The sequence below is a fragment of the Eurypyga helias genome, unplaced genomic scaffold (genome assembly GCF_000690775.1).
Source record: "Eurypyga helias isolate BGI_N326 unplaced genomic scaffold, ASM69077v1 scaffold9234, whole genome shotgun sequence".
In the NCBI taxonomy this organism is placed as follows: Eukaryota; Metazoa; Chordata; class Aves; order Eurypygiformes; family Eurypygidae; genus Eurypyga; species Eurypyga helias.
In genome coordinates this window covers 2697-28749 of record NW_010247045.1, presented here as the reverse complement: position 1 = coordinate 28749, position 26053 = coordinate 2697, and the positions used below count along the sequence as shown (strand labels likewise).

The following is a 26053-nucleotide window of genomic DNA, read 5'->3' as shown; positions in this document are numbered from 1 at the left end:
GCTGAACTCCGTGTTTACTGAGCCCTTTTGCCAACTACTGCTTTCCTAATAATTTATTGAGTTTGTTCAACTAAGCACCTCACGTATTTTTAGGGATGCAAACACCTTTCCCTCCCACAAACGTCCCTTCCAGAAGGAAAAAAAGATAAAGCCAAAGGACGGGTTAACATGAAAACCGTGAGCTATACGCATCTTGGGCTCACAACACTTTCAGCATGAATTCTTTATGTCCCTAGTTAACAGGGTAGAAGCTTTCTTGAAACAAATCAGCTTGTGTTCGGTTCATTACTTCCCATGAAAACAAAGAAAAAAGAAAATTACTGCTTTTAGAAAAAGGCCAGAAAATTCTGATCCATCAAGGCCTGCGGAGAAGATAAACTAAAAGATATTTTTAAGTAATTACACATTACACCTAGCTCCCTCCCGGTTTTCAGCACTCATACATCACTCTTGATTCTCCCATGTTATATCTTATTTCACCTCCAGCAATCGGTAGTGTATTATTCAGAGCAGTATCATGACTCGTTTTCAATGTACCAGGCGCATCTGGTTATTTTTGCAGACTCTTATTTCTGCGCAGACACGCAGCCATAACGGATAGCATCATCTCCCAAGGGACTCTTCCACGCCCCGTTAACAAATCTCATAACCTCCCCTTCACTTTCCACAAATTTACCACAAAATTAAGAAAACAGTTTCTACTTCAAGGCTCTCTTACTGATTTTATTACTGTAAAGAGCCAAAAGAAGGTTTGTGTGTTTCGTCCACGGTGAACATCTCTTGCTGATGATGTCAAAGAAAGAAATTAATGCACAGCACGTCTGATTTATCTCCAAAAGGGCTGGCCTAAGAGACTGACCAGTTATCAGTGGAAGGAAAACACCCAGGAGGGAAAAAGTTTCTTAGCATCTCACAAGCAACATAGTAATATTTCCTGAAGCTAAGGCAAAAATAGCTTCCTCCAAAATTACACTGATTTTTCCAAAGGTACAAACAGGCACTTCTCAACTCCAAATAAGCAGGACAGACTCCATGGAAAACAGCCTACCAACTCTGTGATGGTCCAAAAAAATAAACCGTTTAGAAGCAAACTACCAACCAGGAAAACTTGCAAGTGCCACCTTTTTGTAAGAAGCAGAGGACATGGCATCCCCAGAGGCCCAACCATACCCCAGGGTAGCAGGAAGGGTGTTACACCTTTCTTCCTGCACACACTGCTACATTTCAGCTTCCCAGTATCTGAAGGGGGCCTACAAGGGTACTGGGAGAGGACTTTTTACAAGAGCCTGTAGTGACAGGACAAGGGGTAATGGGTACAAATTGAAATCAGGGAGGTTTAGGTTAGATATCAGGAAGAAATTCTTCATGGAGAGGGTGGGGAGGCACTGGAACAGGTTGCCCAGAGAAGCTGTGGATGCCCCATCCCTGGAAGTGTCCAAGGCCAGGCTGGATGAGGCTTGGAGCAACCTGGTCTAGTGGAAGGTGTCCCTGCCCATGGCAGGGGGGTTGGAACTGGATGATCTTTAAGGTCCCTTCCAACCGTAACCATTCTGTGATTCTACATCAGGGAAAAACTGCCTGCCTCCCTCCCCAAAAAACGATTCCAGTTGCAAGGGAGCCTGGGGTCACTGCAAACTTGGATCCCATGGCAGAGGGCAACATACATCCAAGTACATCACCCCTTCCCAACATGGATACCACAGAAAAGCTCCCCACCCGTGGGCTTGGAGGAGCATGGGAAAGGCTGTGGTGCAGGAGGGGGCTTATCATGCACCAGGGAGCAGCAGGGAGGAGGGAGAGGGAAGGTGGAAGCGCTGGAAGCAAGCGAGGGGGTTTGCAGGGAAAAGCAGGGCCTGGCACAAGGTACCAGAGGGTGAGTGGGAGGGAATGACAGCAGATATGTACTCGATAATTATAGCTACATTCCGAGCACCTCCAGCGAAACGCTGCGGCGTATGTGACGGCAGGGAGAAGAGCCAGACACGCCGAGGAAGCTGGGTTTCGCTGCACCTCGCATCTCATGGGGGACAGCAGCAGGAGGCGGACACAGGAAGCCAAGGGAGGTGGTGAAAACGAGGAATCCTATTTTTGTACATTAGGAGGAGCTGTGGATAATTCATTTCAACAAGCACTTTGGTGCTGAGCTCCTCACCCACCGTCTGGGGAAGGAGCTGCATGGTCTCCACTCCTCTATCAGCATCCCCAGCAGCAGAAACCCTCCTGGCAGCAGCATCCACCTCCCTACTGCAGCATCCCCTCACTCCAGCAGCACCACAGCGCTCAGCAGCCACGCTCTCCTCAGCTTTTTTACCTTCCCGGACCAGCTTTCACACTGGAAGCCACCAGACCCAGCAGAAAACGTGCCAGTTGACAGAGGCCAAGCGCCACAAGGCAACAGAACATTGGCCACAGATAATTTATCACAGCGACGCAGCAGCAGTGCCGGGAGAACGCACACCCCGACTTTTGTAGTCTCTATCTTTTGATTATTAAAAGGGCCAATTAGCACATAAATTGAGCTGTGAATACTGAAAGGGATTTGAAAACAGTAATAATTAAAGAGCAGGACAGCAACTGGGTTGACAAGCTGCCCCTCATCTTCCCTGGCCTGTTTACTGAGCTGCTCACATATCAGGGAAGAAAAGCATCAGTGCTCATTAGCTGCAGCGTGGTACCCAGTGCTGGGGGGTTGGGCAGGGGAGGTTGGTAGCAGGGGAGGGGCTACAGGTGTAGCCCCTGTGAGAAGCTGCTAGAAGCTTCCCTGGCTCCAAATTGGAGCCTCTGCCAAAGGGTGAGCCAGTCAGCGCCTCTGCAATTAACAGGTTTCAGAAAGGGAAAATCCTGCTATGGAATCTGGGGACAGAGAAATGAGTGGGATGGGAGAGAGACAACAAGGCAGACGCCCAGGTCAGTGCAGAAGGAGGGGATGAGGTGCCCGGAGCAGAGGTTCCCCACAGCCCGTGGTGAGAGGGCAGGCTGGGCCCTGCAGCCATGGAGGGTCACAGGGGGCACAGACCCACTGCAGCCCAGGGAGGACCCCACGCTGGAGCAGACGGCTGCACCTGAAGAGCCTGTGACCCCGTGGGAAGCCCATGTCAGAACATTCCACTCCCGAAGGCTGGCACCCCACGGGAGTGACTCACTGGAGCACTTTGGGGAAAAAATGCAGCCTGTGGAAAAGAATCACGCAGGAGAAGTTGGTGGAGGACTGTCTCCCATGGGAGGGACCCTACGCTGGAGGAGGGGCCGCAGAGTGCACGGATCCTCTGAGGAGGAAGGAGCGGCAGACAGTGTGTGATGGACTGACCCCAAACCCCATTCTCCACCCCCCTCTGCCACTGGCAGGGAAGAGGGAGAGAAATGGGGAGCAAAGCTGAGTCTGGGAAGAAGGGAGAGGCAGGGGGAAGGGATTTTAAGATCTGGTTTTATCTCTGATTATCTTGCTCTGATTTCATTGGCAACTAATTAAATTGATTTCCCTCCCCACCCCCTAAGTCCAGTCTGTTTTCCCCATAACCAAAAGGGATGAGTGATCCCTCTCTGTCCTTGCCTCAGGCCACAAGCCTTTCCTGATATTTCTCCTCCCCATCCCAGTGGGAGAGGAATGAGCAAGCAGCTGCATGGTGCCGAGTTTCCCGCTGGGCTCAAACCACTGCATCCAGGAGCATCCATTCCCCACCAGCCCCATGCTTACAAATGCACAGGCTCCCTGCCCCATGCCAAGAGACCCAGCATTTATTTTGACTTCTCTAACTTGACACAGCATCAAGCCCTCAAAAAACCTCCCATCCACATCCCAAATGCCTTGGGAAGCTGATCCACAGGCATTCCCTCATCCCAGCTAGACAGTAGGACCTCAAACCCCGAAAAAGGGAAGATGTGACTCAGCCAGGGGGATGAAACATGGCAACGCTCAGCACCCTACCTGTCCTTTCCCTCTGGCAGCCCCCACCCGATGGCAAACAACATTCTCAGACCTTTAGCTGCTCCCCAAGAAAACCATCAGCATTTTTTATTTACAGACTACCAAAAATCCCTAGGGAAAACAATGCCGAGTCCTATGTGGAACAAGGGAAATGTATATCTTTTTAATCACCGCAGCACCGATTCATCTTCAAGGCTGGTACAGTTTCCGCTCTTTGTTGCTCTGAAGCAACTGCAGTGATTCAGCTCCCCTGTGAATACCACTGCCTCTCAACCACAAGATTTACTATTAGAATGGCTAAATACACTCACTGACATGCAGGCAAACTCCATCCTGACCCCCAGGGCAAGATCTTCTCAGCTCTCGGAAATTAAATTTTGAAGGGAGTTCATCTGGACTCCCTTTGCACTGGTACCAATGATGACAGGCCCACAGAAGTTGAATGAACATAAGCTTAATGAAGAAGCCACCAAGATTTCTGTAAAAAGGAATGCCAGTCCAGCATATCTCATACATCAAAATTAGAACACAACTCAAGTAATGCTCTTCCTTCCTCATCTGAAACATACCATTTGGATGATTTGTTATGAAAAGTGTGTTTGGCTAAGAAAAGTTAAAAAAAGGATGAAGACAAAATGCTACAGGAAAGAAGACCAGAGCTTATTTAGGAATAAACAGATATAACAATTAACACAATAGCATGTTTCTACTCCACTTAGCCCTGTGTGAAAACTCAATGCACCAGGGTGATGCAGCTACAAAGCTTCATCTCCCATTGCCTTGAAACCAGCAAGATCAAGCAGTGGTACTGATACACCCCTGTTCACAAGATCAAACAGCAAAGCATAGCCTGTTACACAGACACGTCCCCCCACCTGGAGTTCTGCATCCAACTCTGGAGCCCTGATCATCAGAAGGATATTGACTGGTGAGAGCGAGTCCTGAGGAGGCCACGAAGATGCTCAGAGGGCTGGAGCCCCTCTGCTATGGGGACAGGTTGGGAGAGTTGGGCTTGTTCAGCCTGGAGAAGAGAAGGCTCCGGGGAGACCTTATTGCACCTTCCAGTGCCTGAAGGGGCTACAAGGAAGCTGGGGGGGACTTTTTACAAGGGCCTGTAGTGACAGGACAAGGGGTAATGGGTTTAAATTGAAAGTGGGGAGGGTTAGATTAGATATCAGGAAGAAGTTCTTCCTGGAGAGGGTGGGGAGGCACTGGGACAGGTTGCCCAGAGAAGCTGTGGATGCCCCATCCCTGGGAGTGTCCAAGGCCAGGCTGGATGAGGCTTGGAGCAACCTGGTCTAGTGGAAGGTGTCCCTGCCCATGGCAGGGGATTGGAATTAGATGATCTTTAAGGTCCCTGCCAACCCAAACCAAACCATTCCATGAAAACCTCACCTGTAAGGCTAAAAAACCAAACCAACCAAACAAAAAACCAACACACACACCACCAGCAAGACTCCAACCTGCAAACACTTTCGGACAGACTCTAGTCATCTAGAGCGTAACAGAAAGACCAGAGCTTCTCTGTGGTACTCTACAAAAAATATAGGATAATTAATACTATATACAGGCCCTGCCACTTCAGTTTCCTGATCACCTCTGATGTTAACAACTTTTATTGTTAAAAGTGAGAGTCCATCAAATTCATGCAGGCAGTAAACAGCTTGGAAATTAGTGTGAGCCAAGTTCCCTTCAAGAGAGGTACATGCTTGAGAGAGACAATTACAGAGGAGCCAAGCAGATTTATATCAGCTGGTTTAGCATTAAATCTCTCCCGAGCATTTAAAAACATTAAATTGAGACCTTATTAAAAAACTCGGCATTTTTATTTCACCAGATTAATGACACTTACGTTACTAAATTCAATCTGTAGTTTCAAACACCACCAACAACACAGCTCTATCTAAGTGTAATTAAAGAACTAGTCATCATTTGGGGGAAAATTTCTGGAGGCACACCAGCAAGCTTGATAAATTCAAGGAATTCACCCGCCCATGGGAATTGTAGCACATATATTTTATTATTCCCTTGCCTTTCTGTGTACAATGAAATACCCCGATAGCATTACGTTATAAAGCAGTTCAACCGAAGGGACTGAAAGCTCACAGCAGGCTCCACTTCCACACACTAGTTCATCATCGTTTATTGGAAACTTTGTACTTGTATGTTTTGGCTTGCTAATCTTTTGACTGCAGAAGTTGAAAATCTGAGGGGTTTTGTCTAAACAGTAGCTTGCCAGTTCAGCATGAAGACAGAAATTCTGTTTTCATTTTTGCTTGAGAGGAAGAGACCCAGTCCTGCCGCCACAGGATGCGAAACACAGGCATATTGCTTTGTAAGGCACTGATCCACTTTCACTCTTTTCCAGACATAGTTAAATCTATAGAAACACCAGCCATGGTGGCACACTATTTTAACTCAAACGTTGAAACACGTGTTTAGAATCTGGTGCTTCAGCAAAAGAGGAAAGGCTGCAAATCATCCTTTTTAGTAAGTCAGCAAAAAGCAAAATATTTAATCTAGCCTTTTCTAGATGGGAAGATACAGACAACTTAGCAATACCATGTACTTTGCACTGCAGTATCTGTAACATGCTAAATATCTCCTATTTCCCCAATAGCTTAAGACATTAAAAATTAAATACTCATACATTGATGATGCTGTCCTGTCTCCAGCTTTCCTAACCTAGTTGAGAGTATCCTACAGACTGTGAGAACATGCAGTACAGAACACACAGCATTTGGCTGAGCTACAGTTGAAATCCTGACCTAGGTATATGAGAAAAAACCCCAAACTGTCAGCTGTAAACTACAAATCCTGTCACTACAGGCCCTTGTAAAAAGTCCCCCCCAGCTTCCTTGTAGCCCCTTCAGGTACTGGAAGGCTGCAATAAGGTCTCCCCAGAGCCTTCTCTTCTCCAGGCTGAACAAGCCCAACTCTCCCAGCCTGTCCCCATAGCAGAGGGGCTCCAGCCCTCTGAGCATCTTCGTGGCCTCCTCGGGACTCGCTCCAACTGGTCTGTATCCTTCTGATGTTGAGGGCTCCACAGCTGGACGCAGCACTCCAGGTGGGGTCTCACCAGAGCAGAGTACAGGGGCAGAATCACCTCCCTCGACCTGCTGGCCACACTTCTCCTGATCCAGCCCAGGATACGGTTGGCTTTCTGGGCTGCCAGCACACACGGCCTCATCATTCATTCTTCTTCATCATCAGTTGCAAGACTCCCTTGGCTTTGGACAGGCCACTCTGCCTACGTGTTAGTGCTAACAACTTTACGTTGTGGTTTGTTTTAAAGCCCAGGAAATCATGTTTCCTTCATTGCCTTTTGCAAAACATAAACAAGCTATTTAAAGCAGAGTCCAAAATCTAGCACTGAAAAAATTAAAAAAAAAAAAAAAGAGGATAAACCAGAGTTTATGGGGTCATTTTCAGGAAATCACCGGTCAGTCTCACCTAGCACCAGCACCACATTGTTCTTTAATAACTAGACGTAAAACATTCATGGGATAAAAGCACCAGGAAAAGATACTCGAGTCCCCACGATGCCTGCCTAACATCCCATCAGCGGCCTGGCATGCTCTCTTCCCAGCAGCTGCTCCGTGGGACACACCTCCCCTCCCTCGGGCAGTGCCATCAGGTGTCTGTGGTGTTTGTAGCTTTAAGCACATCTGAAACAGAAACAAATCCCCAAGTTCCTGGTTATATCTATGTGGCCAAAGCAAAACTGATGGGATTTCTTCCCCCCTATGCCTACCCTCCGATTTCATAGCTCTTTCTCCTCTCACGATATCAGCCAGTCGTGGCGATTAGGAGTTTTTTCCCCCCTTCAGACTCAACAGACCTATAGACCACCTACTCCAAAAATCAAAACATAACACAAATCTAAGTTTTCTCTGAACAATGATGGCTTTCGTCATATACGGGTGCACACTTTACACCACACTGCTTTTCCCAAGTAGTGCTTCATGCCATATGTAAACCTAAGGAAAGGGAGGGGAAGAGAGGGAGCCGAGCTTTTCTATTATTTAGCAGCCACACAGCCTAGTCTTTGCCCCCACGAGCTATTTCAGAGATCTGTGGTCGCAGCATCCACAGATTTTCTCTCATTAATACTTTCAGCCACGCGCATCTACAACACTAAATTTACACACTGATGATTGCTGTGGTTTTTTTTGATCCCCAGGAATGCTTAAAAAAAAAAATTAAATTCCTTTGCCTTCTTGTCGTAACAGTGTGCAACAAAGTAGCGTACGAGCACCGAGCATTTACTGAAGCTCATAAGTTATTGATGAGACTCTTGAAGACTAAGCTGACAAAGCCATTCCACTTTTGGAGATTTACATAATTATATCTTAGATACGATTTACCTTTTGTTCGGCTGCGTATAATCAACTTTTAAGCAAACATCATGTATATACCCTTCTGTTTTAACCCAAAGCAATTCAAATTACAGTATAAATGCAGTTCCATGCAAGAGCAGAGGGTTCCTGAAAGGCATCTCAGCTACTTGTTTTACAGCAGCAGGCAATAATCAGGGGAAAAGAATAATACTTATCATTGACTCTTCACATTCCTGCAGCTGCTTGTTTGTTTATATTGCAATGGCACCTAAATCAATGGCCAGAGGCATTTGCCAGTTGCTTGATAAACAAGTGTAATTTGGGCATTTATTCACCCACCCGTTACTGCTGCAAAGCAGTTTCCAAACTGCCCCAGAAAGGCCCCGACACACCACAGCACTCACTTTTACAGCATGTGCTTTTTTTCTATGAGCCGACACAAACCCAACGCTGTGTTCAGCATCAGACCGCAAAAATCGTGCCCTTGAAATTCCGATCTATCCCAGCTGGGAGGAGGCAAGCGGCATAGCAGCCACCCAAGTGCTGTGTTCTTTCTAAAGGGAAACTCAGGAGGGGAAAACAATGCTCCTACAAAACCAGAGGGGCAGGAGGGAAGTGAGTCAGGGCTGTCGGAAAATATTTACTTGCCGATTTGAACACAAAGGAATCTCAAGCATTCCCTGCCATTGCTTCAGCGATGCTGGCGTGGGACGGTGGATCTGTTGCTGCAGGCTACTTAAGGTAAAACTCTGCCATATTTATCCTCCAGCCATGACATTTATCCTTCCGGGCCCCGACAGCGCAGCATCACTTTGCGTGTGCAGCTGTGCAAGGAGGCTATGCAGTCTTCTGCTAGGAAGCAAGGGTTTGCCTAAACGCCATATTTATCCTCCAGCCATGACAGCGCAAGTGACTCTTCCAGGCCCCAAAAGCTCAGCATCAATTTGTGTGTGCAGCTGTGCAAGGAGGCTACGCGGTCTTCTACTAGGAAACAAGGACTTGCCTAAATAGGTAAAACTCTGCCATATTTATCCTCCAGCCATGACATTTATCCTTCCGGGCCCCGACAGCGCAGCATCACTTTGCGTGTGCAGCTGTGCAAGGAGGCTATGCAGTCTTCTGCTAGGAAGCAAGGGTTTGCCTAAACCCTTTCCAGGAGAGCAAGAGATCACAGGAATTGGTAATGCTCTTGAAGCAAGGATGGCAGAAGCAAGAAGCCTGAGCCTCCTGACTCCATCAAAATTGGTTCAGGGGACCTTCAGCAAGTCACCTAGCTTTTGTGTCTCAGCTTTCCCTTCTAATCACAGAATCACAGAGTGGTTTGGGTGGGAAGGGACCTTAAAGCCCATCTAGTTCCAACTCCCCTGCCACGGGCAGGGACACCTTGCACTAGACCAGGTTGCTCCAAGCCTCATCCAGCCTGGCCTTGGACACTTCCAGGGATGGGGCATCCACAGCTTCTCTGGGCAACCTGTCCCAGTGCCTCCCCACCCTCTCCAGGAAGAATTTCTTCCTGATACCCAATCTAACCCTCCCCACTTTCAGTTTAAACCCGTTACCCCTTGTCCTGTCACTACAGCCCCTTGTAAAAAGTCCCCCCCAGCTTCCTTGTAGCCCCTTCAGGTACTGGAAGTCTGCAATAAGCTTTCCCCGGAGCCTTCTCTTCTCCAGGCTGAACAAGCCCAAATCTCCCAGTCTGTCTTCACAGGAGACAGGAACACCTATCTCTGCTTTTAATAAATGTGTGTACAGCTGACAGAGGGCTGGGAACCTCCAGATGGCAGCAAGCCAGGGTGAAATGTCAGAGCTAGAAAGCAGCAGTGAAAGACCTCCCAAAGTCTTTCAGACTAATATTATGCTTGAAGCAGTGACTGTGGCAGAGGGGGATCGCTGCAGTTAAGGGCTGCTCCGGAATCTGTAGGCACCTGCAGCACTGACACCAGGATATGGGAGTGACTCAGCCTCCTGAACACTGGACAAGGAAGGCAGCAGGACCCCAGGGGTGAAAGTGCCTTGCCTGCAGGGAAAGGAAGGATCAGATGAATCACAGCACTGGGTAATTCCTCCGATATGACTCTTTTCTAGTGGACTCATTACAGGCTGAGGCCAAGGCAGTGCTGGTTTCTTGAACTGAGGAAGAAAAGCCAAACCCTCTGAACTGCAAACAGGCTGTGCAAGGGAAAGCCACCGCTCGGTAGACCTTGTGCAAACCCATCAGCCAGCATTTCCCACATGGATCCTGGAGCACGGCAGGGACCCCAGCACTGGGAAGTAGCCAATGGCACCTCATATCTAGCCCTTGTGCTTGAAGGAGCCCTGCTAGAAAGAGCCTTTCCCAGTTGCATCCCGCAGGGTGGGAAGAGATGTTGGAGACCTGTGCTGGGATAGTGCAACCAGCCACACCGCTGCTGCCGGACAACTTCAGCGCTTCAAATGTGTGATGAGATCCTGCTGGTAACTAGCACTGAAAACACCACTGATGCAAAACACAGCACTACGGACTGCACTAGTGCTATCCCTGTTTGAGTCAGATTGAAGATGGACATTAATAAAATAATCCTGTATTCTCCACAGTCCTAGAGGTCCCTGCCCAAGCAAGCCAGGAGTTAAACATTAGAGTTATGGTCCTTTTGACACCTGAAATGTTTTTCATCAGTATCAGAGTGCCCACATAATTTATATATCACAAATATGATTTGGCAGGATTAAATATGAAAATAATATATCAAGGATTGGTTATTGGAAGGGGAACCATTTGCAGCTTACAACAGCCCAACAGAAAAGCCTGATTGCTGTGATGAATAATGCATATTGCCTATAGTACTAATTAACCTTGTACTCCAGTAAGATATTATGAAACAATAAGGCTAATTTGAATGTGGCCCGACACTTTTCCCAATGGCATCTGGAAATCAGTCTTTGGAACATGTAAAATTTGAATTTGTTAAACTAGAAGCATTTCCTCAATAAACTTTCAGAAAGAGTATTTCTGTTTCTCTATACTCACAGCCCACGATGTCTGCATGCATGTACACAATGAAGAACACAGAAAGGGACTCCAGAAATGGTCCAGCTTGGTTTTCCACGCGCCCTCACTCATCTGCCAATAGCACACAGGCAGCGACAGCATGCCTCCGACTGCATCCCGCAGCAACAACGTGCTTCCGACTGCATCCCGCAACGCCTCTGCAGACTCAGACGTCCTACGGATGTAACTGCAGCACGACTCTTGCACAGCTTCAGTTTCTCTCAGATCAGAGCAGGAAAACACCTCAAACAAGCTCACTGAAAAAGAACACTGGAACTTTAAGCTAATGCTTTTATATCTTCAACCTAAAAGCAAATGCCTCCACCTGAAAACACTGACTCTAGTTTGGGCTGGTCTTGCTTTTCTTGTAAAATACTCATTTTTCTGTTAGCCCAAAGCTACACATGGCAGTCAACACTTGCCACAAGAGAAGCGCTGTGTTCTCAGCTGCATGCACAGTGCATGCAACACATGGCAATCTACTTGCATGTACAGGCATGACCAAAAACACAGAAGGCATCACGCACAGGCATCTTGATGAACACCTTTCATCAGAGCATACATTCAACCCTAAGTTTATGCAGTCATAGGATCAAGTTTTCAGATAACTTTACACACCAAAGGCTGACGTAGCACAGTCTTATCTTAAACACAAAAAACCCCACCCACCAGGAAAAAAAAGCAGAGTTTTGGCTCTCTCCAAGCAGCCTTCTGGCCTGGGAATTGCTGAGAGGACACCAAAGAGTACCCTACACTATCTTGGAAGGGCAAGGTCTGGCAGGGAGCACTGCCCCCCATCTACCCATGCACTTAACACACGGCATTTCAGAGCAAGCGTGTGACTCTCTGCCTTCACCATCAGGATGACACAGCTCCTGTCAATGCCATTAGTCACGCTCAGACCTCAGTCAATAAGAGACTCACACAATCATTTCATGTGTCCCCGAGCACCAGAGTTCCAGCTGGCAGCCATCCCACACACCAGAGAGCGAAAACCCCATGCAGCACACACCACCCAAAGCACCAGAAGATGCCTGACCCGATTGCCGAGTGTTGCGTTACTGACACATCCAGGAGGTGAGAGCCCAAGCACATCAACTGTGGGGATGCCAAGTGCAGAGCAAGAGTCAGTGGAGCACACAGCACCGAGCAGCAGCCTAGAGAAGGCTTCCTGTGACGCACCAAGTCCTGCAAGCAAGCTCGTAGGGCTGACATGCCATTTTAAACCATAGTAAGATTGAGTAGTGACTCAAAACTTCTTCCTTATTCTTTTCAATGGAGCACAGTGCAGAAACACGAGGATGGAACTTCAGCCTGGGTCCCCCTTCACGAGATGAGAAAAAGACAACCACAGAGCCACACAATCTCTGAGATTTGGAAGAGATCAGGATCAGACAGTCTGCTGAGAAATAGGTCTGATCCGAATTAAATCAATTATTATAAACTAAATTTCTATCCCACAGGCTGTGCTCTGCTGGCAGTCAGTGCAACACTTCATAAAGATCCAGGCCAGGAAATAATTTAATTGTTAAGAATATATTATCAAGGATTATAATCCTCCTCCACCAAAATCAATGATAAAATCCCCACTGACTACGAAAAGCACAAGATCACACTGCAACTCCCTTGTGCCAGGAAACCTGCTTCCAGATGTATTAGTGTGGCAGTACTACCCTGCAGAAAGGGTTCCGAGTGCTAGTTCTGCCAGGCTCACCAGCGCAGGCACCAACAGGACAGTTTCTCTCTCTGGTACTAGGCTAGACTCTCAATCTGGACCAAAATGCCTTTGCACATGAATGACAGATTAAGTCTCTCGAGCATAAGCTCATCTGTGCATCTGCCTGTGTGGGCCCGCACTGCTCTGACCCAAGCTGTGTCTGCAGGCATTACCCCGTCTAAATTCCCCGCTGCAGGCTTTGTCAGAGGATGCTACTGCTGTCACAACACAAGAGCAGGTCCTAGCCGCCGTGACACTTCATTTGTCTGGGCAGCAGCATGCCTGGAAGGATGACTGCCCTGTTTTAGTGGAAGTATGCAAGACAATCAAGGCCAGCTAAGCAAACTAGTTTTGACATATTAAATCATGCTTGAACTGTGAGAGCAAAGAAAAATAATGTAAAAGCTCTCTCTCAAAAAAAAAAAAGGTACTACAAATAAATAAATAATACGGGCCAGCCTTGTGCATGAGAAGGAGAGAAAAGCTTTCATCTGAGCCTGAAGGAGGACTTTGGGTAGGCAGAGGAAAAGATTATTTTGCAAGAGACACCTGCCTTTTTCTGCAGAGGTTTGTAGCCATTTCCATGCGTTTCACTTCTAGGATGAGTTGCTTGCCAATCACCTACTCTGGCACCAAAAGAGCATCAATTGCTCAGGTGAAAAGCAGCCCCAAAACCAGGTAGGACAGGAAGACTGAAATCCCAACATCTGCATTCTTACCCCTCACCAGCACCCCCATTTTTACATCAACTTCCCTCTGCAGACACTTGGCTCTAGAGCTTTTTTCCTGGAGAGGTAATGCTTAATCTGCTGCAAGTCAAGCATTACAATGGAGGAAATCCCCCCAGCACAGGGTCACAGGGAATCCATGGACCTCAGCAATTAGCCACGGCACCTCCTAGTAATCCTGAACTCTTTCCTCCCTGCTCTGGATTTCTTCCAGTAATTACCATGCCCAATTGCCTTGGATTTATACTAACAGGACGCCAGCTCCTGTCCCAAGATCCCATCGTCACTGGTGCTTTTTGAACCAACGCAGAGCCCCGGCAGTAATGAAATCCACGGTCACTGCCTGGGTTGCAAAGCAGCTTGGAGCTGGGAAGCTGCAACCCACCGGCTGCTTCCGCCGAATACCAAATTAGCACGTTGCCCACGCTCGCAGGGAGCAGCTTTTCCTTTGGTTCTGCAGTAATTAAAACGCTTCCTTTCCAGGCTGCTGTCGAAGGCAACGCTGTGACCTCTGTCACCGCTGCAATGGGATGACAGACCGTCCGACCCCGTGTAAGACATCTAATTTGGGGATGCGACCCTTGTGACCACGCAGGAGGCTGCCGTTCCACTCAGGGGATAGGAACCCTTAGTTCAACGGAGATCACGGTGGGTCCCCAGGCAGGCTCGTTTTATTCAAACCAGTCGCACACGTGCAGAGTCTGCTGGGGCAGGGGATGCTGTTTTAGCTACACGCGCAGGTTCTGGTACTCAGTGACGCTGACGCTTTGGCAGTGAAAGGGACCTTAGGGCAGAGATGGACTCCTCGGGACAGCATCCACACTAGGCAGAGTCTCCAGCTGATGTGAGTCCTGCTCAGAAAAAAAATGTATCTCCATGCAAAATGTGTTTTTTTTTTCTTGAAGGAAAGCATCTAACTGAAGTATAGAAGCAAGCTTTTTGCAAAACACAGCTTCTGTTCAAAGTCCAGCTCTAGAGGAATGCTAGATTTGTTATTACTTCCCAATGAATCCACCTGGAGATGAGTGATCTTACAAGGGTTTTAGGTTAGTCTAAGACCATAAAAAGAGCACAGGGGATCAAGCGGAGCACTGACACCCAGAGCCCTGGTTCAGGCTTTGGCTGGAACTGAACAACTCACCCTCTGGCCCAAGGCTGTCATTTATTAAGTGGGGAACGGTGACTCTGACCTCCTTCATAAAGTAGATCCTTCAACATCCAAACAGAGAAAAGCCCTTTGTATGACCTGGGAATGTTGTTTTTTTTTTAAATACTCTGATTTACTATTTCTTTCCTCACAGTGAAACAGTCGTGTCTCAAGTGCCGGCAAAACCAGTCTAAAAACCCACCATGAGGGCTTGACTCAGGATACAACCCCCAAGCCTCATCGCAAACATGGGTCACGCGTCCCAGACCAGCGCTGCTTCCTGTGCCATCCTGGACAGGCAGAGCTGACATGGGAGCTGAACCCCCCCACCCTCACCAGCACGGTGGGCTGCGCAAGGATGCCAGGCTGAAGATGCAGATGAAGATGTCCAGCTGACACGTGTCCTCTCCCACCCACCCCGCTTCCAGGAACGTAACCTGGGGTGGCACAGGGAGGCACACAGGCAGAGACAGCCTTGCTTCACCACCCCCCCTCCCCCAGCCAGTGGATTTGTTCTTATAACGCCACTGAGCACTGAGAAGAAAGTTGTCATCTTAAATCCCAATTCTTCAAATTTCATATATATTTTTTTCCCCCCCCAAAGAACGTACATTTATAAAGATAGGACAGGTATATGAAAGTTAAGGGACATCCACAAGCCTGGCAATGTCTCTTTTGTCTTATTTTGTTTTCTTTTATCTGTTCTGGGTATACGGTTTGGGGTTTATATAACATCTGGCCTCACTCTTCAAGTTCATTCCACTATTAACAACCTCAGAGTCACCCTGAGGGAAACAAAATAATGGAAGCGCATCAGTACCATGCTCAGCACAACTTTAACCACGTGATGCTCGTGGATACCATCGTGCCTATACTACATTAACTTCTTCAGTGATAGAAAATGAGCAAACTTCCAGCAAAATAAATGGACATCTCTGTTTACATGAAGAGCAGATTCACTCCTTTCCACAGACATCTGTTTTGCAGTCTCTTTGCTCTTATTGCAGTCTACTGAACACTTACCTTATACGGGAATACATGTTCATCCAGCTAAAGAAATGAAATTAAAAGCTGTGAATCTGTTCATACAAAGCACAGTTGTAGCCTCCTTCTGTGGAGCCTGGATTTCAACCCAAAGCAAGTTAAAATGGTCAAGATGTAAAGCATGCAGAGAGAAAAGCTTATTATTGAAATGTCAACACATCATTAACTACTGCTAAGTGTTTCTAAATGAGAAACATGAAACTGAAAACCCAAATTATGAACAAAACACAACAGTACATCTTCATTTTAATACCACATATAAATTAGGTGGAGTGAGGGTTCTGACAAACGAGCTCTGCAGACCCTTGGCAGTTCAAGAGGCTGCAGCCATCCTTCTATTAAAGATCACCACCCAGGGTTAGTGCTCACATCTTATCTGCCCCCAGGCTGGGGCAAAAAGACAAGCCCTGCCCTGGTCACATCAGCTCATGGGCAGACTATCCAGCTCTGCAGCAGCTTCCAGCAATGGGACAGAGGGGGCAGCAGGGGACGCTCATATCTTAAATCAAGGCAATTAAATTAATCGTGTTGCCAACCAGAATTCATGTACTTCACCCTTAGTACTGCTCCACAGAGCCCCTAATTGTTTCTAAACCCCACAATTAATAAACAAGGTGCTTCCAAGCAATTCAGAGTCAAAAGGTGGCCATCTAAAGAACCTAACGGCACCATAGCTAACACTCCTTTTCTCCTGCTACACTTCTCCATTCCCATAATTTAAGAAATTCCATAAGCTACCAGTGGGTACCCTATATTCAAGACTGCTAAAACCAAAGTCAGTATTCAAGACCAGTCAGTTATCTAGGATCAGCCTAAAAAGCATACCCCAAGATCTCCCCAAAATCTCTTATGGCTAAGAAGCAAACATGACCTTCACAGTTTACACTTTCAGAGCCATTCCCAAACCTTAGTTTATTTGCACTGCTCAATCTCTGCTTTGTGGGGGGAATAAAGTACTGCTCAACTGTCCTTCTGGAAGGTGACAGCACAGCAGCCACACTGCAAAGAACAGCGAGGTGAAGTTGGTCAAAGCAATGGCCTAAAAGCATCGCTGCAGAGTGAGGAAAGACCTTCAGAGTCACAGGGGTTATGAGCATCCAAGGTAGTGCAGAAGGTCACAACTCATTAGCAAAGCACGTTACAGTGCGCACACACAGGTACGGGGCCTCCTGTAATGAAGGCAAATACACACGCAAAATAAAACAACGCAGAGAGTCATATTTAATCAATCCTGTTGCAACACAGTTTTGATTTGCGGCAAACATTTCCCTGCTCTTGTTAATTATTTCAGCTGCAGAACAAAACCCCTAAATATATACATGCACACACCTCTCTACAGAATAAAACCCATTCCCCCTACAGTGACAACTGCCTTTTGCTGAAATGTAGCAGTCAAGTGATTTTCTTTACATTTGAAAAGATAATACACGCTGTGTGGCCAAAAATTCAGCAGTTCTGACACCGGTTGGTTTTGTGCCTAATTAAAATTAACTAGGCACTTCAGCTCATAATTATATAAACACCTACTATGCTCTACTCCCAGCCAATTTGGTTTTAATCAGAAAAACGCATGAGAAGTGTGAATGATGGGCAAAGAAATCCCTGGAGGAACGACTGTATTTCCAAATTCAGTATTCTCCAAATACTGAATATTTCCATCAATGTTTTCCTTGCCATGTAATCACCTCCCAGTAGAACAACTAAGAGGAGATTTTTTTTTTATCCCTGGATTTTTGTTTGCTCTCCACTCTACCGCAATGGTAAAAGCACGCTTGCCTCATTCACCTGAGTCCCAGATGGGGAGTGTCCCCCAAGACAGGCAGGATTTAGCAGTACACCGTCTTTCCTGCATCTGTAACAAGAAGTTTGGATTGAGAATTCAGCCGGCCTGAGGCAGAGAGGCACGCAAGCAAGTTGTGGAGGGGGCTGAAGAAAAGTTGCCCCCCTTCCCATGCCTACATCAGACGCAAGAACAGAAACGCTGACTGCTTCCGGGCAAAAGCCCAAACTCCAGACTGAGGTTACCTGCGCAGCAGCACGCTTCCATTCCCCAGAAACATGGGGATGGGCTGTACAACCCTGTCACCTGAGGAAACCGCACACAGGGAATCTGGTGAAAATACAGGTTGTATTTTTTTCCTGTGGTATCAGCTCTGTGTTTCATTCACAAGTCAGGCCTCTGGGATGGCTGCCGTGAAGACACACGCAGTCGTCATCAAGCGTGGCTCTGCCATCGCCCCCTTGGCAAGGCCTCGGTTGCCTCCAACCCTCCTGCAGCCCACCTCTGCCTGCCTCCTCCCACACAGCCCCAAAAAACCAACTGCCTCCAAACGTCCTCCCAAGGGCTGATCAACGAGGGGGCAACCGCTGCTCTGGGAAAGTGCCTTCCCACCGATTGCACCGCTCTCCCAGGAAGATGAGTAACCCTGCTTTGCCCCCAAGTCAGCCAGCAACGAAATCACCCAAGAACCGATTCGGCAGGTAAACTTCTGATCTACATAAGCTAGCTAGCTATGTCAGTTAGTTTTAATTATATCCAGAATAAAGGACCTGTGAACGTGAGGTTTTTCTCTAGGCTTTGTTTTCTCTAAGAAATTCTCATTTCTCTTGGCAACAGCTCGGCTGAATCGCAACACGAGCAACAAACAATCAGCAAAAATAAATATTGTTCTGTAAATAGCACTGAGGTGTGCTCAGCAAAGTTGATGAAGGGAAGAATAATCAAACAAACATCAATATTTAAGACAGCAAAAGGGCTTGAACACCCCAGAGTTGTTTCACAAAAAAGAAGTCCAAGTATTTCCTCTGGCAGCAATTTCTTCCTAAAACCAGAAAAATCAACCCTCCAGCCCTCCCTCAGGAGGAGGTATGGGTGAAGAAAGATTTCACTGAGTTTTCCTCCATTATTCTGTCCCTTTCAAACATTTGAAATCTTGCCCATACCTTGTGGCTGGCTAAAACCAGACATACTCCTTCTGATGCCTCTTCCAGGAGCAGCATGCACCAATTCTTGGTAAGGAGAGCCTTGACCTCCCAAACTCATTACTCGCCTCTCAGCTTGGTTCTCATTCAGTTAAGTTTTCTTTTCCCCTTTTTTTTTAAACTCAAATATTTAATTAATTTGTGATTCAGCTCTACAAGCAGCTTAAAAATATCAGGCTCTGCAAACCAGTTACATCTACAGCCTCCCCAGTCACTAAGGTCCTCACCACTGCACGTGTTTTGGGTCTCATTAGCTTAACGTGTCAACATCCCCTCCCTTCCAGCAGCACAGGCTCCAGAGCCTTTAAAGGCATGAAAATAAGCACTTCTTGCTTCAACCTGAGAACATATTGGGCTGAAGGTGAGGAAGAATACAAAGAGAAGTGCCAGAAGGTGCCCTTTTCACAGTGACTTACTTGTTTCCCACGCAAACCCCAACGGTGAGCCCTATTGTACAGAGTAAGCAGCTAAAATTGAAGTTACAATAAAACTCACCTATGGCAGTGCAGGAAGAAGGAAAGCATCGATCAAGGCAGCTAAGAAATTGTTTGGATGTAGCATCACTGAAGTCTCTCTCTTTACCTATTTAGGGATTTGGCCAGTTCTACAGCATTTTAGGATCTGCCCTCAACTTCGGTTGAGTACTGCCTGTTAAGGAGGACAGCCCACCATTAGGAGACTTGAAAATAGCCATGCTTGAAACTCGGCATTGTCCAGCTAGTGAAAATCCTCATGAACGTTTCTCTCCTGGACCTGTTCAGACAGCACCAGCCACACAGAGGCAAAGCCCACAACCATCGGTCCCTTCTGTGGCACCAAAGCCCTGCTCTGAAAACCAGCATGGAAATTCATAGAGCAACTGCTTTCATTTCTCCTCTTAACTAGCACAGCAATTTCTTCTCCTGAATAACAAACCTTAACACCAGTCCCTTATAAACACATCCCAAAGCAGTCACACTTTACCTCTAGCTGTCCCACAGCAGGTGCTGATAAGTGTTGCCAAAGAAGTTGTAAAAATCCCAGTAGTTTGGGTTCCTTACAGTAACTCCTACCTAGCTGCCTATATTAATTGAGAGAGCAAGCACATTATATAAGGAGATTAAGGCCATGTCATATTTACAACCTCGGTGTCCCCAGCAAGAGAAATTGCTCAGCTGTTACTGTCAGTGCCTTCTTCAAACAGGAACCCCGCTGACAAGATGATGAATTCAGAATATCGTTGCCAATTAATGATTTGTAGGCAGAAGGGATTTCAATAGTTCCCATATGTTTGTGAGGGTGACTGGGATTTACATCAACTCTAATAAGAGAGAGTAGTCTGCTCTGTCCAGACGTGACACTGGAGCTTGGAAAATGTCATCTTTGCAGAAGAAATTTTAATAAACAAAGCCAAGCTCTTCTGGGTTGAAAATGTTTCCCAACACGGGGTCACCAATAACCTGCTTACGCCTGAGTGAAAGCGAGCAGGGAGACCACTTGCAAGAGGCGGCCAAGTGATTTACAAACCAGAGGTCAGAAGTTATTTAGGTGTTCGTCAAAGCTAACCACAGAGTGCCAGGACCATCATTACGTCAGCCAGGAGCGCGGTTCCTAGACACCGGGCTGTGGGAGGGGGGGAAAAGCAAGCGTCTACAAGCACATAGGACTTTTCTTGGTGTTACCTATCTGCCTATGGGATGCAAACTTTACTGTCCTAGAAAAAAGAAATCTCATCCTTGTGAATATAATACCCACACCGAAAGCATTCTACTCACACCATACACACATGCAGCCCTCCCGAACGGCCTAAGGCTGAACGTCTCCTATCGACTGAGCATCTCTGAGCCAACCAGCAGGAACACTTGGCAGATGACCCGGGTTAAACACAGGGCATCCAACTGGGGCCCTCAAACAGACTTTGCTGTAGGCACTCGGATCCCATTGATTTGCTGATGGAATTTAGGGCTTTCCTACAAACCAGAACGATAGGCTTTAACAGCTCTAGAGCAATAAACTCCTGCCCAGCCTGCAGGCTGTAGGTGAAGTCTAAGAGTAGTTTCTGCCTTCTGACAGAAGGGCAAGGGGACATCACCCCAAAGCATCTTTACACTTCCAAATTATGGTCACAGTCCTACCCCAACAGAGTCACAAATTGCAGGGCCAGATGCTGTCCTCTCACCTGACTAAGAAAAATGAATTTAAAAAAACAACCCACACCCCAGAATGGAAAGCAGAACCTCCAATCACTAAGATCTTCCATAAGCACACCCTGGACTGCGCTCTCAGTGCCACCGGAGATCTGCCGCTCTGCAGGCACAGCAGGGTCAAAGATAGTCTCAGGTTTCCAGTTTAAACTAGTCCAGTTTTTTGTTTTGGGTGGGGTTTTTTGGGTCTTGGGTTTTGTTACATTTTGAGATCTTTAAGAGTGCTTTAAGATATCCCATCTGCTCATGGGAGGGCAGGATTTGAAAGATGACTAATGGATGTACCTCGTTCCTCCAAAAACTCTTACAGGTGACTGAAGGTAGTGTCTAGACAGAGCACTCAACCTGTGCTTCTTATTTTGGGACACAGTATTTTTAGCCATAATGAAGCAGATGCTTGCTGATCTATCTGACCCACATCCCTCATCCATGACAGCCTACATGTCCTCAGCTTGGACTAATACTGATCTTAACTCCCCTTGTGCAGCACCAAACATCAAGTTTGACTCTTCTCTGCTAAATAGGAGAAGTGCCTTTATTGGCACAGGATACTGATCTTAACTCCCCTTGTGCAGCACCAAACATCAAGTTTGACTCTTCTCTGCTAAATAGAAGTGCCTTTACTGGCACAGGAAAGGCAAAACCAAGTCAGATTTTGCTGTATTGACTGCATCTGGAGAAAGAGAACCCTATCCTGGTCAGAAAGCACATTCTACAAGCTGATTACTAGTTTCTCCAAAGACAAACACACCTACATTTTCTCCCCAAGTTGTCCCTTGAAGAGACTGAACTATGCAATCTTCAGGGGCACAGCGTGTGACCACGGACTAAAGGGTCACGGTCACAGTTTGCTTTGGGTACGCACTGATCTAGCCTTTGCACCAACACTACAAACACCAGTAATGACTGTAGGGAGTGAGGTGAAGAGAAAATGAAACACTGACTTTGGCTGGAGCAGAATCCCTCTGCCTTCTCCATGCGTTATCTATTGCCAAGTGGCTGCATGCAGGAGGCAATTGAGATGGGCCTGATGACCAATACACAATAATTTTGCAAAAACCAAACCACACAGAAATCTTTTTTTCTTTCCCCTTCTACATTCAAATAGGTTTTAAGTTACCTGTTACATATTTACATCAGAAGGGCAATTTTATAAACCAGCATGTAATACAGCAAGCCATAAAATGAGATTATACACTCAGAGTGTATTGCACTTCCTTAAAGTATACTTTTTTAGGTCTTGAGCTTCAGATACCCTAGAGGTCCTACACAAGGCTGCTGACAAATCAGGATACTTAGGCTGACCAGCAACTCGGAAACCTCAGCCAGCTACCTGTCTGAAAACTTCAGCACATATGGAAGCATTTCTATCAGTGGGGCTTTAGGTTTAACTCTGAGCAGCTTCGTATTAAACCATTTACCAGAGAGTAAAAATCAATCAACTCGCACCACATCAAATTCCCACCCCCATCAGAGCGATAAAAAAAGAAACACATACTCCCTGACATACAAAAACAAAAGGCATCTTGCATAGGGAGATCACCTTCAAACACTCCCTTGTACAGTCCAGAAAATGAAACCAAACTTCTAAAATTCATAAGAAAATCCCAATATTGAGATAAAATAACGTAACGCTTTAAACAACAGGCAAGACTGCAATCGTCTCACGGACCCAACAGTACAGTGCTCCAAAGGTAAGTGACGTGCCAGATTCTCCTTGTCCACAGTCCTGTAAGCACCAGAAGGACCCGTACATAGATGTCAAGACCCATTACAACCAGCCAAGGCCTCTCTCTCGATGCTGCCACCGTCATCCAAAGGACCTCAGCGGTGGTGAGAACCTGACCCACCACTGCCAACTCAGCCAGGCGTGAAAGACACGGAAGAGAGAAAAGCCAAGACCATCACCTCGGCCGCTGCAGCACAGCCCCCTCCCTGCAGACCCTTACCTTGGCAGGTGTTGTTCTTCTCCTCATACCCTGCCTTGCACAAGCACTTCCCGATGGGCACCAGCCATTCCCCCTCAGCACTGCAGTGCATCTTCGGTGACTCGTCGGTCACCGAGTGGTTGACGCAGACGCCCGACACCTCTAGCAGCTGCGAGGAATCCGCTCCCGTGATGGTGTCAGGAAAGCGGGCCAGGTTGCGGATCACCGATGGGCATTTCTTGTAGTACACCCGCACAGAGACCAGGGCGATGCAAGCACCCACGTCCTGGAAAGCGAGGTAAAATCCCTTTTTCGTTAGCGGCCCAACATCTCTCACCTCTGTGTTTAGCTTCATAACTCTGTCGCCAAGGTCTAACTCCGTGAAGCTCTCATCGGCAGCGATGGTATCGATCTTTATGTACTGGTTTTCTTTGATGTTCCTCCCGTCTTCATCATCTGATTCAAAGTAATACATGTTAAAAGTCTCTTTGCATGTCCCAAGTCCTCCTGGAAGGCTATTACAGTCCCTCAGGGTGAATTTGAGCTCAATGAAGATGCGGGATGCCCCTTCATTAGAGATCCAGCTGGTCAATAGCCAGTTGTTCTGGTTCTGTTCCATTACCTTGCATACTTGGTATGTGTGTATCGGAGCGTAGTTTTCATCCACCTCACCAATTTCTTCCCACTGTATAGAAAAGAAAAGCATTACTTTTTTAAAAAGTTAAAGTTCCTGCAAAATCTCAGCTTTCCCATCTAAGAGCACCTTGATGTTCAGGAGGTCTTTTAGGCAGGAGAAGTGTTTTCAATGGCAGTGTTTTTCATACTGGAGGCTTGACACATTCCTGATAAAGTCAGTAAAAGACCCTTTAGAAATATAAAAGTAAGGTAGTAAAAACCTATTGTTTCAGAGATTTCAGAAGTGGGAAAACATACTGGTGGGTTTGTCCAATAGTACTTTGTTAGGCAACAAAACAAAAGCAGATGGGGCCATGAGTTGGCTTTTTCCAACACATCCCTATAGGAGAAAAAAGTCATTTACAGTCCGTCTGTCCCCGCTCCTCCAGGCTCCTTTCTACCACATCCTCAAATCACTGCCCAGCACAACCAAGATGACCACATTTCTCCAAGCTATCCTCCCCCACCAAACAGTCTGACAGAAAATCAGCAGGGTGATACAATAAATAAATGGGCCTTCCCTCTCCCCAAGTGTGCCAGTCAGGAATTCCTGCTTATGCAGAGAGATTACTTCCAATAAAAGTTACAGATATTTGCAAATCTCTAGCCATTTTGTGTGCTATCCATGTTTTTAAGCTGAGCTCCAGATAACTTCTTGCAGCCGTTTGTGGGAACTGTAGCAACTGGTCTGTTTTCTTATTTTCATTTTATTTTGGCTACGCTCTGAAGTGCATCACTTTGAAGAATGCTTTTTCCTGACCCAGCACACCACAGTCAGTAGCTCCACAATTGTGCCTGCAACAGAGACACAACAATGTTTCCTCTCCGCTTTTGACAGCTGTAGTGTCACATTAAGAGACGGGACTAACCCACCTAAGCACAGGGAAACACTCAGTAGAACCAGCGGTGGTTTCCCTTGTAGAATCACAGAATGGTTTGGGTTGGAAGGGACCTTAAAGATCCAGTTCCAACCCCCCTGCCATGGGCAGGGACACCTTGCCCTAGACCAGGTTGCTCCAAGCCTCGTCCAGCCTGGCCTTGAAGACATCCAGGGATGGGGCATCCACAGCTTCTCTGGGCAACCTGTTCCAGGTTGTGTTCCCTTCTACTTTGGACCTGCTCATCTGCAAGGGCTTAATACCCAAAGCCTCTTCCATCCTCTGCTCAGCATTGCTGCCCGCAGTTGTGGACGCAGCACAGAGCGTCATTTAGAGGTGCTCTGGTGCAAGGTTAAGAACTGTATTCCAAGCTGCATATCTTCTAAGGCAAAGGCCTTTCCCCCCCACCACTGGAAATACAGCCTGAGATGAAGCTAAGAGCCTTCTCAACCCAGATGCCATTATCCCAGAGCTGACAGGGAACTCACAGAATGGTTTGGGTTGGAAGGGACCATAAAGATCATCCAGTTCCAACCCCCCTGCCATGGGCAGGGACACCTTCCACTAGACCAGGTTGCAGCCCCCTTCAGGTACTGGAAGGCTGCAATAAGGTCTCCCCAGAGCCTTCTCTTCTCCAGGCTGAACAAGCCCGATTCTCTCAGCCTTTCATAGGAGAGATGCTCCAGGCCTCTGAACATCTTTGTGGCACTCAGACCCCCTCAGAGCCAATACAGCAAAGTCTTTTTCTAAGGGAAACGCTGTTCTTAAATTACAAATTAAAATGGCAGCAGTAAATGGCATGAAAACATAACCTGACGCTACAGTCCAACATGAGATATAAATACCACCAGCAGAAAAGCATTTCTTCTCCTCCCTCACCTGGGATGAGAAAGTGGGGACCCGGCAATTACAGCAAGACATGGCTGCCATGATGTGCACAGTTCACACGTACCACCAGCCGTCCCAGTGAGGAACCTAAGGTCGTTTATGTCCTGCTAAACAGTATTTTAATTTCTAAACCCTTTTTATATCCCTAGGCTTAAACAGGCCATGACCCTACTGTGATTAACATGTACTTGTCACTTCGTCCCTCCTGGTAGTCCCACAGAGTAAGCTGGAGACACGCCTGCAGCGAAAGCAGGGCAGATCCGTGCAAGATTTACTATGAATTTTAGGGAGAGGCAATTACCAATTATGAGGAGTAGAGCCATTGAGAAAACACACAGTAAACGTATGTGAGAGCACACACCTGCAGCTAGCTTCTCTACACTCCAGTTAATAGGGTGGGGTTAGATACATGAAATTAAAAAGTAGAAAAGCACCATTGTTCAATTACTGAGATTGAGTGCTAAATATCATAAAATCACAGAATGGTTTGGGTCTGAGGGAACCTTAAAGCCCATCCAGTTCCAACCCCCATGCCATGGGCAGGGACACCTTCCACTAGACCAGGTTGCTCCAAGCCTCATCCAGCCTGG

At 46.9% G+C, this 26053-nt stretch overlaps 1 protein-coding gene across 1 annotated transcript in view; it reads right to left on the bottom strand.

Moving 5' to 3' along the window:
• The window catches only part of LOC104508868 (ephrin type-A receptor 5-like), a gene marked incomplete at both ends in the record, with an annotated part of 74952 nt that extends 51245 nt beyond the window's left edge, over positions 1-23707 (bottom strand). Inside the window, one exon of the mRNA XM_010150624.1 lies at positions 23044-23707. Within this exon, the coding sequence (XP_010148926.1) occupies positions 23044-23707 (664 nt within the window). The remainder of the gene's footprint in view (positions 1-23043) is intronic.
• Positions 23708-26053: the final 2346 nt, after the last annotated feature.